The sequence below is a fragment of the Rutidosis leptorrhynchoides genome, chromosome 7, assembly GCF_046630445.1.
Source record: "Rutidosis leptorrhynchoides isolate AG116_Rl617_1_P2 chromosome 7, CSIRO_AGI_Rlap_v1, whole genome shotgun sequence".
Lineage (NCBI taxonomy): Eukaryota > Viridiplantae > Streptophyta > Magnoliopsida > Asterales > Asteraceae > Rutidosis > Rutidosis leptorrhynchoides.
In genome coordinates this window covers 130,118,572-130,135,863 of record NC_092339.1, presented here as the reverse complement: position 1 = coordinate 130,135,863, position 17,292 = coordinate 130,118,572, and the positions used below count along the sequence as shown (strand labels likewise).

General features: G+C 33.3%; 1 protein-coding gene across 1 annotated transcript; it reads right to left on the bottom strand.

Moving 5' to 3' along the window:
• Positions 1–10,374: 10,374 nt before the first annotated feature.
• Positions 10,375–14,027, bottom strand: LOC139859606 (UDP-glucuronate:xylan alpha-glucuronosyltransferase 1-like). Its single transcript, XM_071848387.1, has 4 exons — positions 13,984–14,027; positions 12,468–12,683; positions 11,636–12,261; positions 10,375–11,396 (listed from the first exon to the last, which is right to left on the bottom strand). The coding sequence occupies exons 1-4, from the start codon at positions 14,025–14,027 to the stop codon at positions 10,375–10,377; spliced, it is 1,908 nt and encodes a 635-aa protein (XP_071704488.1).
• Positions 14,028–17,292: the final 3,265 nt, after the last annotated feature.

The following is a 17,292-nucleotide window of genomic DNA, read 5'->3' as shown; positions in this document are numbered from 1 at the left end:
TACTGGAAATACTAAAGTACCAACTTTAACTAGCATGTTCTCCATTATCCCTCTAGGATATTTTATTGATCGATCGGCTAGTTGTATGCTTATTCTTGTTGGTTTCAATTCTCCAAGGTCTAGTTTAGCGTATAGTGAAAATGGCATTAGATTTATACTAGCACCTAAGTCTGCCAATGCTTCTATTGAACTAAGACTACCCAGAAAACATGGAATTGTGAAACTTCCTGGATCAGATAATTTTTCTGGTATCTTATTCAACAGCACTGCTGAACAATTAGCGTTCATGGTAACAGCCGAGAGTTCTTCCATTTTATTTCTATTTGAGATTAGATCTTTCAAGAATTTAGCATATCTAGGCATTCCTGAAATCACATCAATGAAAGGAAGATTTACATTTATCTGTTTAAACATATCCAAGAATTTGGATTGCTCGGCTTCAAGTTTCTCTTTCTTCATTTTACTCGGGTAAGGAAGTGGTGGTTGGTATGGTTTAACATAAGGTTTAGCCTTAACTGTGTTATCTTCATTAACCTTTTCAACTACCGATTCTTTTTCCTTATCTTGATCAGGTTGTGGTTCTTGTGGAGTAGGAATAGCTTCATCAGAAGTTACAGGTGTTTCAGGTGGTTTAAGTGTTGTACCACTTCTTGTGGTAATGGCTTTAGCTGTTTCATTCCGGGGGTTAACATTTGTATCACTAGGTAGACTTCCCGGTTTTCTTTCACCTATTAACCTTGCTAGGTTACTTACTTCTTGTTCCAAGTTTTGAATAGAAGCTTGTTGATTTCTAAATGCTTGAGCATTTTGTTTATTAGTTTGTTTTTGAGATGTGAAAAACTGTGTTTGAGTTTCAACTAGCTTTGTCATCATATCTTCTAAATTCGGCTTTTTATCATCGGTTTGTGGTGGTTTGTTTTGAAAATTAGGTCTTTGCTGATTGTAATTATTGTTGGACACTTGTTGATTGCTAGGACCTTGTTGGTTGTTGTATGGAATATTTCGGTTATAGTTCTGGTTTTGATTGTAAATCGGTCTTGGCGGTTGATAATTATTCTGATAATTATTTCCAGGCCTTTGGTTTATGTATGAAATATTCTCTCTTTGTTCCATTGTTAATTTAATACTGATACAATCTTTTGTCAAATGTGGTCCTCCACACTGCTCACAACTAATTCGTATTGAGTGAATATCCTTAGTCATCTTTTCCATTCGTCTCTCCATAGCATCTATCTTTGCGGAAATGGAATCTAAGTCATGGCTAGAATCGGCTCTAGCTGCTTTAGATGATCTAACGATATCTTTTTCTTGGTGCCACTCATGTGAGTGGGAAGCAGTGTTATCAATAATTTTGTAAGCATCAGTTTCGGTTTTCTTCATAATGGAACCACCAGCTGCTATATCTATGTCTTTCCTTGTAGTGATGTCGCATCCTTGGTAGAATATTTGTACTATTTGACAGGTGTCTAAACCATGTTGCTGACATCCTCTTAATAACTTTCCAAATCTTGTCCACGCCTCATATAGAGTTTCATTTGGCTTCTGTGTGAACGTAACAATTTCTCCTTGAAGTCATACGGCTTTAGATGCAGGAAAGAATTGTTTAAGAAATTTTTCAACTAAAACGTCCCATGTATCAATCGCCCCTTCAGGTAACGATTCCAACCAATCTTTGGCTTCTCCCTTTAAAGTCCAGGGAAATAACATGAGATATATCTGTTCATCCTCCACTTCTCGGATTTTAAATAGTGTGCAGATCCTATTAAAGGTACGAAGATGTTCATTTGGATCTTCCTTCGGCGCACCACTAAATTGGCATTGATTAGTCACCATGTGTAGAATTTGTCCTTTGATTTCATAATCTGGCGCATTAATGTCTGGATGAGTAATTGCGTGACCTTGACCAGTGCGTTTAGCTCTCATTCGGTCTTCCATACTTAAAGGTTCCAGATTCTCCATAATTGAATTTGTTGAATCGGAATCACTAGAGGATTCTGATTTAATGGTTCGTTCCTCAACAATCTCTGTTTGAATGATTGGTGGTTCCGGAGGAAAGTTTAGTGGTTCAGGATCTATGAATCGTCCCTGAATATTCTCCGGATTCTCAATTGTGAGGTCGGGTTCAAAAAATGGATTATCGGAAATTTGAACTGGAGTACTTGGTCGACTGGATGACGATTCTAAAGAAAAATCAACGGCGGTAATATTTGCTAAATGTCTTGATCTAGTTACAGGTGGTGAACGTACAAAAGGTGGTGAACGTCTTGCTCGGTGCATTCACTGAATATCCTATTAGTTTTTAAAAGGAAAGAAAAATTATATAAGTTATCCAATTAATAGACTTTTCTGATTTTGCCCACGTTTCGAATAGCCAAAAGATGCAGCAGAGGGGCAGGATTCGTTTGGTCTCAATATAATTGAGGACTGTTTGGCTCCAATAACCCGGTCCACGTACAAATCCAACTATTACTACGAACCAGAAAATTTTGATGTCTATCAATTTAACCACTTAAAATAAATTTAAGTAATTTTAAGAAATTTAGATAAGAAGTAGAATAAAAAATCTATGTCCTAAAAACTAGAATAGCGAGAAATAAGAAAGAAAAAGAGCGTGTCGGAAAAAGATTGACAAATAAAAATAAGAAAGAAAAAGAGTAACTTATAGAACTTAAAAACACTCGACTAACCCAACCTTATTACTATCACTAACTTAAAATTATAATCGCAAATTGAGATTACTAATTGGAATAATAATTGATACATAGGTAAAAGGTGTCTAAAAATATTAAAGCTTACAAGTAAAACTATATCCCAAATGGAAATAACTTAAAAAGGTACTAAAACTTAAAAAGGCGTCGCAAAATTCTAAAGCACCTAAATCTTAGTCTAAAGAAAAGGCACTTAAGGAATTTTACGGCAAAGCCTAAAAATCTAGAAGTAAAAAAAAATAACTATGGCAAAAACTATATCTTAAAACTAAATACGAGCGAAAAATACAAATATTACGCTAAAACAATTAAAAAGGGACAAAATATAAAAATATACAAAAAGTTGTAAAAATTACAAAAAATATTATTTTTATATTATTTATTTTATTAAACTATTAATTTTATATTTTAATTAAACTAATTTAACTTAATAATACAAATAATAAATAAAACTAAATTAATTAATTTAATATAAATAACCTAATTAGGTTTAAAGTTAATAATAATAATAAATACCCCGTATTAAATACAGATTAGGGCTTCTGGTCAGCTGTGTCAGACGGCTCTGCGAGTCGCGGTTCTCGAAGCTGCAAACTCCGCGAGTCACGGGGTTCCAAAATTCAACTCTGGTACAGTTTTTAATTCGACGCGTTTTTTTTTTTAAAGTTTTAATTATATTTTCTGTTTTAAAAACTAAATAAAATACTTAAACAAAGAAAAAAACTTATATTTAAAAATAAAAATAAAAATATACTTTATAATTTTAAAAATATCTTAAAAATAGATTTATATATATATTAAATTTTTTTTTTCGGTTTTAAATAAAAATATTTAAATAAAACTTATATTTTTATAAAATAAAAATAAAGAAACTTTATAAAACTTAAATATTTAACAAAATCTTAAAAAATATATATAATTTTTTTTTTCTTTTTATATTTTCGAATAATTAAAAACGTATTTTTACAAAAGTGAATTTTAATAAAAGTAAACTAAAAATAACAATTTTTTTTTAAAATTTAGCGTTACGCTTCCGGCTTTTAAGCTAGATTGTTCCCCGGCAGCGGCGCCAAAAATACTTGATGTTAAAGCTAAGGGGTATAAAATACTATTAAATTTTAGCAGGAAATACTATTAAATACGATACAATTTTACACAAGATATTTATTTATTTATAGAATAGATATACTTAAACCTTACTACAACACTTATAGGCAGTGTACCTAATCGTACAGTAGTGTAGTTTTTAGTAAGTCCGGTTCGTTCCACAGGGAAAATCTTTAAACAAAGCTTAACGCTATATTAGTTTAAATTTATAAAAATACAAATATATATATAAGTAATATTATTATTATAAAGGGGGGTTTTTACCGTTTAATGACCGGTTTGTCGATTTTAAAACTTTAGTCGCAGTTAAAACCAAATGTAAAATATTAAAAAGACTTAATTTAAAGCGTAAAGTAAATAACGATAATGAAATTGCGAATAATAAAAGTGCGATAAAATAAACTTGCGATAATTAAAAAGTACGATAATTAAAAGTGCAATTAAATACAATAACAATAAAAATGCGATAATTAGAAGTGCAATTAAATATAAAATAAAGGAAATTAAATATGAAATAAAAGAATTATGCTTATTTAAACTTCCGTAATCATGATGTTTGACGTGTTGATTTTAGTTTTATGCCCATGGGTTAATTGTTCTTTGTCCTGGATTATTTAATATGTCCATACGGATTTGTCCATAATAGTCCATCAGTCATAAATATAAAGAGCGAAAGTCTTCGTCAAATTATTCTTATTCCCGAAGTCAAATATTCCAACTAATTGGGGATTCGAATTGTAACAAGGTTTTAATACTTTGTTTAATGAATACACCAGGTTATCGACTGCGTGTAAACCAAGGTTTTACTACTTTGTTAACAATTACACCAATTACCCTTGAATGTAATTTACCCCTATTTCAACAAGTCTATTAACTATTAATCCAGTTCTGTGTCCGGTAAAATGAATAATTATTGGTATTTATAGATATCCCGCCCACCGTACCTAGTCAAGCGTATGTGGTTATATATAAATACGTCGAATTATAAGTTTGTATATTAAATTAACAAGGTATTGTTTAGTTAATATAAAACCCATTAATATCCCATAGTCTAATTTCCACAAGTATCGTTCTTTTATCCAAACTCCAATTATGGTACAAAGCCCAATTACCCAATTTTAGTAATTAGCCCAACATCATGATTACTTCGGTATTAAATAAGCATAATAATAACTTAGCTACGAGCACTGTTGTAAACGGCGTCCGTTGCGTCCGTTGCGACGCCCGTTGCGGCGTTTTGGTGACTAAACCGTTTCGACCCCGTCCCGTTTTCTTATAAGTCAGTCAACGGTCAAAAGTCAGGTAAAATGCAGGAAAAATTGGGTCAACACCGGTCAAAAGTCAGAAATTCTGTTAAAATCAATCATAAGTCGATCAAATCAATCAAAATTGACTTAATTTAGTATTCCATTTTGTATTATATTAAGGCTAACAGCAAATATAGGTACAAATTTGTCAACAAAGTTTTTTAGCTCTAAAATATGTGTAAATATATATTTATATATATAAAAGTCAACATTAGTCAACGTCCGTTTCGACCCCGTCTCGGCCCCGTTTTTTCCGTTGCGACGTTTTGAGGTCGCTACCGTTTCGGCCCCGTCTCGCGTCTTTTTCAACCTTGGCTACGAGACATTAAATTAAAAAGGTTGAACATAACTTACAATGATTAAAAATAGCGTAGCGTTACACGGACAGAATTTCGACTTACACCCTTACAACATTTGCTAATATACCCTTATTATTAGAATTATAATTAAAATTAAAATTAAAATATAAATATAAATATATTTACGTATACATATATAGAGAGAGATTGAATTATTATGTTTTTTTAAAATGATCAGAATTCGTTTGCTTTTATAGGGAGTTTCAGTTTTTGGGGCTCCGTGACTTGCGGCCCTTTTCTTCTTCAAACTCCGAGATTCGCGGAGATCATTTTTTACAGCTCACCCACATTTGGCTCTTTGTTTGCCGACGATTTATTTTATAAATATAATATATATATAATTAATATAATTAATTATATATTATATTATATTTATATACATAATTAACTTGTAATTTTTAGTCCGTTGCGTCGAGCGTTGAGAGTTGACTCTGGTCCCGGTTCCGGATTTTCGAACGTCCTTGCGTACTATTTTATATCTTGTACTTTGCGTTTTGAATCTTGTACTCTTGTAATTTTGAGACGTTTCTTATCAATAATTGGAACCTCTTTGATTGTATTTTGTACTTTTGAACTTTTTGGTCGTTTGCGTCTTCAATTCGTCGAATCTGTCTTTTGTCTTCACCTTTTAATATTTAAACGAATATCACTTGTAAATAGAACATTTGCAATTAAAAGCTTGTCTTTCTTGGGGAATAATGCTATGAAATATATGTTCGTTTTTAGCATTATCACCTATGTTCATATGTACGTGTAGGATGGGTGCGGGTCGGGTGAAGTGGTTCTCGGTTATAGAGCTCACTTCACATATAGGTGGATTTGATGGACTTTTGTATGAGTCCAATTGGCACGGTTGTGCGTTTTGGTTGACCTCCTTTTGGCGAGGTGTACACTTGTGTGTACGTTATCACATGTATTGTGATGTGGTTTTGGATAACCCCGATGCGGTGGACTTTATAATCCCGTGACCGTGGGTTTTGTTATTGGAGAACTGAATCGCGCGTAGTTCGGATTCACGATGACTCGTGTAGTTCGGTCATCTTATTGAGGTAGTAATCTCGTGTGGTTTCGGATTACTAAGGCTCGTGTAGTTCGGCCAACCTCGATGTTGTGAAGATAGTAATCTCGTGTGGTTTCGGATTACTAAGGCTCGTGTGGTTCGGCCAATCTTCATTGTTGTATTTGGTTCTCGGTTTTGGGTTAAGGGGTTAACCTTGGTCGTTTATATTGTTGTATATATTTATATTGTTGTATTGTCGTGATGTAGCTAACCCTCCGGGTGTAGCTTCTTGGCGTTGTTCACATCGTCGTTGGTGAACTTATATTTGTTGATGTATCTATAGCTTGTTGCTTAGTGACTACGGTATGCTTAGTTTAGCTTGCGTTATACTTGGATGCTTCGGTATGCGGTATTTGATATTTGTGTGGCGTGTCCATTTTATACATATATATGTATGTAGTATGTTATCACTCACTAAGCGTTAGCTTACCCTCTCGTTGTTGACTTTTTTTATAGATTGCATGAAGACGGTGGCTCGGGTAAGAGCGGGGAGTAGAGGACTTGCATAGTTGGCTTTAGAGACTTGCTTTTGGATTTGATTAAGATTGGGTAGCGTATCCCCAATCCCATGCTCGGTCTATGTTTTGTAAACTAATTGGGTCGAAATGGTCAATGGTAGTAAATTGGGTCGATGTGGGCCCGGTGTCATAAAACTCAGTTTTTATTATGAAAAACTCTTAGTTTAACTTATCGTAATATATTGTGAAAGTGTTTTCAATTAAAAGTGTCGGGAAGCGGGTTTTTCGCTCGCGTGTAAACGTTAACCAAAACAGAATCTGGCACATCATTTGGAAGCCGTCCAAAGGGCTTGGACGCCGTCCAGTCCTTCAGTGCTGGACGCCGTCCAGATGAGCAGTTCCAGAAATTTTTTTTTATGCCACATTTTCGGATAGTTAACGGGTTGGGTTGTTACATAATGTAACAACCCTACTTTTTCCGTTACTATCGTTAATTGTCCGTTAAATATTTAACGGTGAGTACTTAGACTTTGTGTGTTTAATAGAATTAAATGCATAGTTGATCCTATTGGATTGCTTGAATTAATATGTTATATTAATTTATGAACTTGTTCCGGATAGCGAAATAACTAAAAAACGTTATGATTAAGTTAATCGTCTAGAAAGCTTTTCACTTTACGGAACTCAGAAAAACAACAAAATAATTATTTTTAATAATTACTGACTTTACGAAAAAACTTATTTAATTTATTATTTATTTAATGAATTAAATCTGGTGATTGCGTTCAACGACTAGTTAACGTTTCGGAGACCCGGTACGGTTAACGGCACTTGAAACGGACCACGCGCATACAAGCTTTTAGACAAAACGAGCCCAGGAACACCCCTTTAGGGCCATTCGGCCGATTACCCCCCCCCCCCCAATGGACCCCTTATTGGACTTAAACTTGGACTATGGGATCACTAGTAGCTTATTTATGCCCTAAATTTTGTGTATAAATAGAAAATTAAACCTAAAACTTTCCCCATAACCTATTTTTAGTCCACATCTTGCTCCCTCCCCCCTTCTTGTGACCGTCGACACTCAACACCACCAAAACACCATCATCAATTTGAAATTAGATCAAACCTTGTGCATAAACGTTGTTGCTCTCGTCGTTCTCTACGTGATTATATAAGCAATTTGATATTCTAAGGTATATTTGTAAACCCTAACTTTTATAAATCAGTTTTTTTTGTCAATTACATAGTGCAATCAAGTCTAGTGCTCAATTAATGATGTTTAGTGTTGTCGTTTATCGTTTAATTGATCGATTGATGTTGTTTGCATGAAAAACGATTTTAAATATTGTAAATCTGTTAAAATTGACTTGTGGGATGATCTTGTAATCTATTTAGATGAAAAGGTATCTAAAAACTATTGAATTTGGACTTTGATTTCGCTTGATTTCGTTATCGTATGCTCAAGTTATGTGTAATCGAAGTTTTCGCTAGGGTTTACATGATATACGAATTTTCTGAGTTGTGTGATTTATGATTTGGCTAATGAATTGTATACCATTGGAATATTTGTGAAAAATCATGCATGTTAGACTTAAGATTCGCGTCAAAAGTTTTTGTAATGCTCTCGGTGTGTCAAAACGAAGATTCATGATTTAAAGTGTGCTGAATTTGTTATCAAAGTTAAACGAAATTACCTAGAGTAAACTAGAAATTGAGTGAGGCTTTGATCTTCTGGAATATGTTATTTTATATGTTCCTTGATGTATTTCATTTTATGCAAACTTCTTAAAATGTGTTTTTCCATGAGTTATAAGCTTGACCAAATGGTATGTCTGTTTGTTGATTAAAACTAAAGGGTCTGTAAAGATTGGATAATCTGTACTAATTGGATAAATGAATGTCTTTGATTATTTTATCACTAAAACGTTGGGATGTTTTGAGATGTCTGCAATTGGCCGTTCATCAAAATCTATTTTCAATATTTTATGAGAAATTTTTCAAAACTGATGCGCGTGCAGAAACTAATTTGGTAAACCGTAACTAGACCTTCTCTGATATCCGACTTGTAGACATCGTATGAGGGTTGGGTTAGACTTTTTGGAATCGATTTTGAGTCTAGTTGTGATCTGGAGTTTTCCATGAATTTATGAATTATTTGCTACACGTTATACTTGTTTCTTTCTATGATGCGCGTATTTTAAGAACGTACGATAAATTGCGAATGTGCAAATTGCTAAACTATGAACCGTAACATGTTGTTTGACTTAGGTTTGACATGTTGACCATGATTGCATGACCTACTGAGATGTTTGACTTTAGTTGACCACTTTGACCGAGTTGACTTTTGAGTTAACTTTGGTTGACTTTTGTTGACTTGCTTGGATTAGTTGACTTTTAATTGCTTATTGAGTCAGTCTGAGCACTAGGACTTTGCGTACACTATGGGTTATCATAGTGTGACCTATATGTATACTTAAGGTGACCTATTTGACTAGGTTGCGTTGTTCGGTCGAGATTGTTCGACTACAGTACGATTTTGCTAAGATATTTCAGTGCTTTTGCTAAGGTGAGTCTACAGTCCCTTTTTCATCAACATTTTTGGGATGAGATAACATGTTTTTTACAAATGTTTTACATATTAGGCACAAGTAACTAAATGATATACATATTAATTTAGATCAAAAATCCCTTAGCTTGATTATATTGATTACTTTATGTAAGCTCAACTTATAGCGACGGTACCGTTAGGTTTGACGAACCTCGCCTCAACCTACGAGGTGTTTATTCTGTTGTAACTTTGTATTAAATCTTATCGAGAGTTTGGTTTAAAATTTGTCGAAAATTTCTGGGTCATTACAGATGGAGTTGAAGCAAGTGAAATTGTAAAAAAATCATATTGGATTCAAGAAGTATTATAAGTGGTTTGTATATATTTAATTGGGATGCATTGTTGGAGATGAATGTGAAGGAAAAGATGATGAAGATGAAGTGGCGAAGTAGTTTGTAAAAGACTAAATTACCCTCATTTACGCGACACATGACAATTTGATAATAATATTTAACAGACGTCAACTAGGGGATCAACAGCGTAATTCATGGGGACCAACTAAGTTAAAAAAAATGTTTGGGAGGAATTTTGCAATCAATCTGGTACAAATAACAGGGATCAACGACGTAATGATGTCAAAAAATAATCAAAAATATCAATCAATCTGCATTTTTTAACAAGTCATTGTAAATCTTCGTATAATCGCATCAAATGTCAAATAATCATGAAAAAAATTAACCGTACACCATCAAAATTGAACATTTGTTTATTAAAAAAATCAGAGCACTATATACAAAAAAAACACTTTTACGAATTTACATATACTAAATGCCGGGTTTAGTAATCGCAGGGGGTGTCGGAGCAGTTTCATTCGTCCAATTCTTTTCACCCCAATGACTTAGCATCCCTTGCCAATGACACAAATTATCTATACATGTCTTTAATCGCGGATCTCGTATCTTAATTTTCCAATGTTCGTCCTCAAATTTAGCCTTTTCAGCTTCTTTGCGGTCCCACTCAAGTTGCGCCTTTTGCCTGGACTCCAACATGCAAAACTGATGCAACTGAGTGGGCATTGCATCATGAAATTTCCACCACTTTTCGTGAGCAACATCGCTCGCGAACTCTCTGAATATATCAGAATTCCAGTTACAGTCATACTCACGAAAACACAACCACGGTTTCATACCGAGGTAGTGTAGTACATAAAGTTCGGGTGGGTCCGCCCCAAAAAGTCGAGTTTTTTTCTCTATTACTTCATCGTCGTCTCCTATCCAAAAGTTTTTCAAGAAATTTATAGTTTTTGGAATTCGATGCCACCAAGTGAAGATCTCGTTGAGGTAACCTTGATCACCACCGTTATACGATGTGATCTCGTTAATATGATCCATTAAAAGATTAAATGTACAATTAGACGGCTCGATGACCATCACACCTGAGTTAAATAGAGTGCCATTGTTACCTGTTGCAGAGATTTCAGGCATCCCAAATAGGAAATCGATATTTCTTAAAATGAGCAAGTCGGCGTCTATGAAGATGATTTTATCATAATCGGTTAACTGCCATAATCGAAACTTGCTATAATTCCATTCATTGTATGCATCTTTTTCAGCTTTAGGGTTTCTTATGCGTTGAATCGTGCGAATCTTCCATCCTGCTAGTTCCAACCCGCTTCGATGGTAATCAGTGATTGTCTCGTCTACAAGTATCACAAGATCTCGAGTTGAACCTGACATTCGGATACTTTGTGCTGCAGCAATCGCTCCACAAACGTAAACATGAGCCGAATGTAGGATTGTCACATAAGCCTCTCGTTGAACATTCCCTATATATTGTCCATCGTTTTCTACAAACATTCAATCGCATGCATTAGATAAGGGGCGATAAAGCAACTAAAAAACATGTTTTGTAATGTTGTACGGTACACTAGCTCCTAAACGTTTTATAATGTTGTATTCATGTAAAACAGATTTAGAAGCGTACAGATAAATTTTGATGGTGTTACTCACCCAACTTGAGGTACCCTAACTTTTCACCTTTAAATTTGAATTTAGAACTTGTAAATCTTTAAAAGTTCAAACTAACCTCTAGGTTTAAAAGGCAATGCAAGTTCACAAGATCCAACCGGAAGCTGAATCTTATCACGCAACAGCTCCAAATTCGGTTCATAAGACCAAACATTTCCTCGACGAGCCACAAGTTCTTTACAAGGAAACAAATTTGGTATGGGGAAGCACTCAGTGACAAAAACCACGTGCATAGGATGGTTCACTCTAGACGACGCAATAAGTTCCGCGGCTGCAACTTGCAAATGAAGCCTGGCTACATCTCTAGACCAATTCGCCTCATTTCTACAAGGTAACTTAACCAAAATCAAATCAAGAGGTTTTCTTGGAGCCTCGAGTTTTGGGACATTTGGACATGTTGGAACTTCAGCTTCCTGTTCTTCATCTATCCATTCGGGATACAATGAATCCCATGTCACGCCATAATCAACAGGACTAAGTTCAAGATTAACGATTTGATCCTCTTGTACTTGTGTAATGTGTGTCTTCCATTCATTGATTTCTTTCTCGTGAAAATTCAAGAATCCAATCCCATGTATCATGTGGTTTTTGGTAGATAATTTGTGCATAACACTTGATATATCATTCCAATTAATTTCTAAGTGTGACACATATCTTTCATCTAAACCACCACCCCATTTCCACCTGTTTAATTAGAAACCACCAAAACATATAACATTAATTTAGATTTAAACATAATTAAAAGATTATACTGTATACTGATTGTGATGGATGTATAATGACCAAACTACCCCGTGAACAGTAACTTCACGGTTATATTCGCATGGGTAGTGTGGTCATTTTTGCATTTTTACTATAAGTGATTGACTATCTAAATTTAATTACTGTACTTTGAAATGGCATGAGGGATAAAGTTGTAGCTGTAGTTGTTGTGATCACTATTAAGTGTGTAGGTTATGATAATGAGAGTTGTGATCGTGGCGAAAAGCAATGGTTTCCATGGTTTGGGCCTGCAGTTGCCAGGTTTATCATGTATAGTGAGCGGAATAGGCTTCTCATTGTCCTCCGATTTGCCTCTTTGAATCCTTCTTTTGCATATATCGTCGCTACAAAGATTGATCAGCATATATTAGACACTATATATAAGTAGAAAACGATAAGGTATAGTACAGTAATTTAGTAAGTTATGTGACTAGTATAGTCTATTTCATAAGTACATTAGTAGGAAGTACAATAAATTAACTTAACATTTCTAGCAAACATAGATAAACATCACATCTAGGGGATATCGAGTTCGTTATTGTTATTTTCCTAATGTTCTAGGGTCTACATGGCAACACTTCGAAGTGTCATTATTATTTTCCTAAACAAAATCGTATAATCGATCGATTCGATAAATATTAGTTATGTATAGTTATTGTCATCGTTCACCTGTCAACCCTTTCTGTGTTAAAAAGTTAAATCTAAAAGGAAATAATGTAGTTGACATAATACCCAAAAATATTATAAAAAGGTTAGAAAATCTTTAAGTTTAAATTTCTATAAAAAACTAAAAATTTAATAATATATTGTCATCATTATAATACTTTTAGAAATGGTCAAATGACCACACCAAATAATAATGGTGTTCCATTCATCACCAACCTTATTTTAGGTACATGCTTCACCTGATCAACACCTCCCTTTTCATTTACCTACCAATCTTTATCCACATAGATTATATCTAGAAGGAGATAGCCATAACTAAATGTCAAATGAAAGCTCTTAATGATTAACATATATACAAATTAAAATTTAAAGATATGACGTTTTTTGATCTTTACATATACTACTCTCTTTGTCTTGTCCATTTTAACTGGACAAACAATTTTAAAATTCTTCACTAACTACATATATTATTCACTATTTACTATTTAAATACTCCGTAATAACACATCTTCGAAGTTAAAGTCCCTTTTTGATTTCTTGTAACATAAAAATGGACATTTGTTTTGAGATATGAACATCAAGAACTTAAACCCTTACGAAATTAGTGTTCCTCATTCATATATTAGAGGCACATAAAGTAAACTCAACTTAACCGTAGAATTTTCATTTTATCATAACTTATGGTGTGCAAGTTTTTTGATTATTATACACGGAGTACGCCTGTAACCAGAAAATAAATTCAAAAACAAGTGCATGATCGTACGTTGATAAATTAATAACCGAACCAAGTCTCTTTAACACATGATGTGATTCAAGTTTCTTTCCTATATGTTTGGAACGTAGATGAAAATATGGTGTTTCAATGTGGCATATCCTTTCATCAAAAGATTTGAAGATTTAAACTATAGGTTATGATAAGATAAAAGCCATAAATTAAGTTTAAGGAAAAAGGTCATCATACTCTAGAACTAAACTTACTTGGAATACGTTTGTCTAGTGTCGATGACAGTATCGACCACCATGGTCGGAAAAATGGTTATGATCGCCGGAGACTTTCAAAAGAAGAGGAATTGGTGGTGAAAAATAGAATGAGGAGGGAAAATGGAAAGAGTGAAGATAATTATAATGTACAGGTGGGTTGATGAACAATAAGTATAATAATAATAATAATAAAAGCTAAAAAATATAAATAAATAAAAGAGAGGGACAAGGCAACGTATAAAATGTATATGTGTCAATGAGAATTAATATATGGTAGTAGTATCTTAACGTAAGATGATAATAGGGAGTGGGTGTAATGAAAAAGAAGGTAGGGGTGGGTGATATCAGAAAAGAAAAGATAGCTGGAAAAAGAGGTTATAACTTCTCTTCTAATGTTGGACTCGTATAACGTACACCACAAGTCAAGCTTTTTTTTTTTTTATTTTTTTTTTTTTTTTTTTTTTTTTTTTTATCTTGGTATATTTTTTATTGGTTGTATACATACAGCTAGGGCTATTAAACCATTTGAAATATTTTGTGTAAATGTTTAATAAATATCTATAATCAAACTTCACTACAAGAAATATGAGGAACGGTGACCAAACCTCATGAAGGCGTTCAAAATCGCCGCAATAAGTGGTACTTAAACTTTAGCATTTTTGACAAGCGTTTGGGTCCACAGGGTGATTGCAGCGAGCTTTTATCAGAGCGTCATCGCAAAAGCGCAAAATTATTTTGTTTTTCACTTTCTTTTCAATTACTCTTGGTCAAACGTTGAAAAATTCAGATTTGGCCTTTAGCACCGAGATGATAGTCGCAACAAGTGGACGCAAAAGAATTTTTTCTAATCAATTTTTTATTTTCCCTCCAACCTTAATAATTTATCGCTCCATCTTTTGTGGGGATCGTCGCAGTAAGTGAAGGACGCAATAGATTTTCCACAAGATTTTTCACTCCAATTAACATTGTCGCTGGAATCTCGCCGCAAAAGGCTTATTTGGTTAGATACTCTGAATGTCACCAAGTTGTTGTTATCTAAACATCCTAGTCGGATCTATTTCCAGGTTGATGATTCTATGGTTGTCTTAATTATCCGGTATAGTAAATTTTATTTGCTTAATATTTGTTCTCGGTAACGAAATATTATATCATAAGCTAATTTCGCTTTTTGTTCATAGTTATCCCATTGTAATTGGATTGGCTGACATGATCCACCCATGTGTGGTAGGGGTGTGAAAATTACTGATGTGTGCAGGGTAGTATACGAAATAGTTATATTTTTATTGCGAAAAACTATTAAATACGATACAATTTTACACAAGTTATTTATTTATTTATTGAATGGGATATACATAAACCTTGCTACAACACTTATAGGCAGTGTACCTAATCGTAAAGTAGTGTAGTTTTTAGTAAGTCCGGTTCGTTCCACAGGGATACAACTAAATTTAACGCTATATTATATTTTAAACTATATTTGTATATAAATATATATATATATATATATATATATATATATATATATATATATATATATATATATATATATATATATATATATATATATATATATATATATATATAAGTAGTATTATTATTATAAAAAGGGGGTTTTACCGTTTAATGACCGGTTTGTCGATTTAACGTCTTAAGTTACAATTAAAACCTAATGTAAAATATTAAATATAAATATAACTTAATTTAAAGCGTAAAGTAAATGACGATAAATAAAAATGCGATAATTAAAAGTACGATAATTAAAAGTGCAATAAATAAAATGACAGTAAATAAAAGTGCGATGAGATATAAAATAAAGGAATTATGCTTATTTAAACTTCCGTAATCATGATGTTTGATGTGTTGATTTTAATTTATTACCAGACTTTTTTGCTCAGTTGGTACCTTTATTATACCCCAAATCGCTAGTTTGGTCTCTCGGTTTTTAATTTGGCAATCAGCGTACCTGAGTTATTTTGATTTTGCAATTGGCGCCCTTCCGTCAACTGGACATCCAAATCGAACGTTAACTCCCATCACGTGAGTTACACGTGATGAGTATTATCGGAATTAATTTTTATTTTTTGGTATTTAATAAACCCAACGGGTATAGTCCCCCACTTTCATCCACCTCTTTCCACTCTTCTCAATTGAAACTCTAGTTCTTTTACATACCGTATTAATCTAAAATTGGAGCTAAAAATCGTTAACAATGGAATGCTGGTGTGGTCGACCTTGTGTAATTCGAATTTCTGGCACTGAATCTAACCCTGGACGTCGATTCTCTACTTGTGAAAAAAGGTAAGAATGTTTATGTTGATTCGAATTTTATGAAATAATTAACAAGATGTTAGCATTTCATGTTTCTATTGTTGCTCAGATCACAAGGTGCGACTTCTTTGCTTGGTATGATCCTCCAAATACAATGAATGCCCTAGCTACACTTATGAATGCCAAAATTGAAGTTGATGAAAAGCTTAAAGATGCAGAAAAAAGAGAGACGAATTGGAAGATGATGTGTATACTTAGCTGGATTGTGTTTGGTATTTATTTTTTCAGTCATTAAAATTGTGGTGTAGTTTGTTTGTTTTGTGAAAGCATGTATTCTGTACTTTGTAGAATGGTAATGGTAATGGAATGAAGATTGTTTTGTTCAATTTTGCATCTGTTTTTTTTCTGTATTTCAGTAACCAAAAAACACAAGACAATACAATAAATTGCAACTAAAGTCATACATTGTAACCAAAAAACACAAGACAATACAATACATTGTAACTAAAGTGATATAAAAAACATAAGCATTACCAAATGTCATACATTGTACCAAAAGACTACATAGTACCAGTTACCAAATGTGATACCAACAAACCACCAACATTGTACCAAAGTGCTTAAAGTTACCAAAAGACAACAACACACCATAATAAAATACTAACATTGTACCAAGTTACATAACAAGTTTTAACTAAACATAAAACACATGATAAAAAACAAACCACCACCAGCATTCACATCTTCTTCTTCCCTTTTCCAACTGCCATTGTCTTCTTTGAAGGAGATAGCTTTTCTTTCACTGTATTTTTTGTCCATTTGTTATCCACATTCCCACTTCTTTTCTTCTCACCTGTACAGCCTCTCTTATTGTGTCCATAAGTACCACATGTGCCACACTTCTTTAGCTTGCCTATAAATATTAACAAAATAAATTCCATATTAATTGAAATGGTACTAGATGTAAGTAATAAATAAAATGAACATACCTTGAGAGCTAAGTTTACCACTATCACCAATGTCATCAACCTCATTTTT

Coding starts and splice junctions, on each gene's coding strand:
- LOC139859606 (XM_071848387.1), bottom strand. CDS start 14,027: ATGGTGGTCGATACTGTCATCGACACTAGACAAACGTATTCCAA. Junction 12,262..12,467: donor ATCCCTCATGCCATTTCAAA/GTACAGTAATTA, acceptor CTAATTAAACAG/GTGGAAATGGGGTGGTGGTT. Junction 11,397..11,635: donor ATTGCCTTTTAAACCTAGAG/GTTAGTTTGAAC, acceptor GAATGTTTGTAG/AAAACGATGGACAATATATA.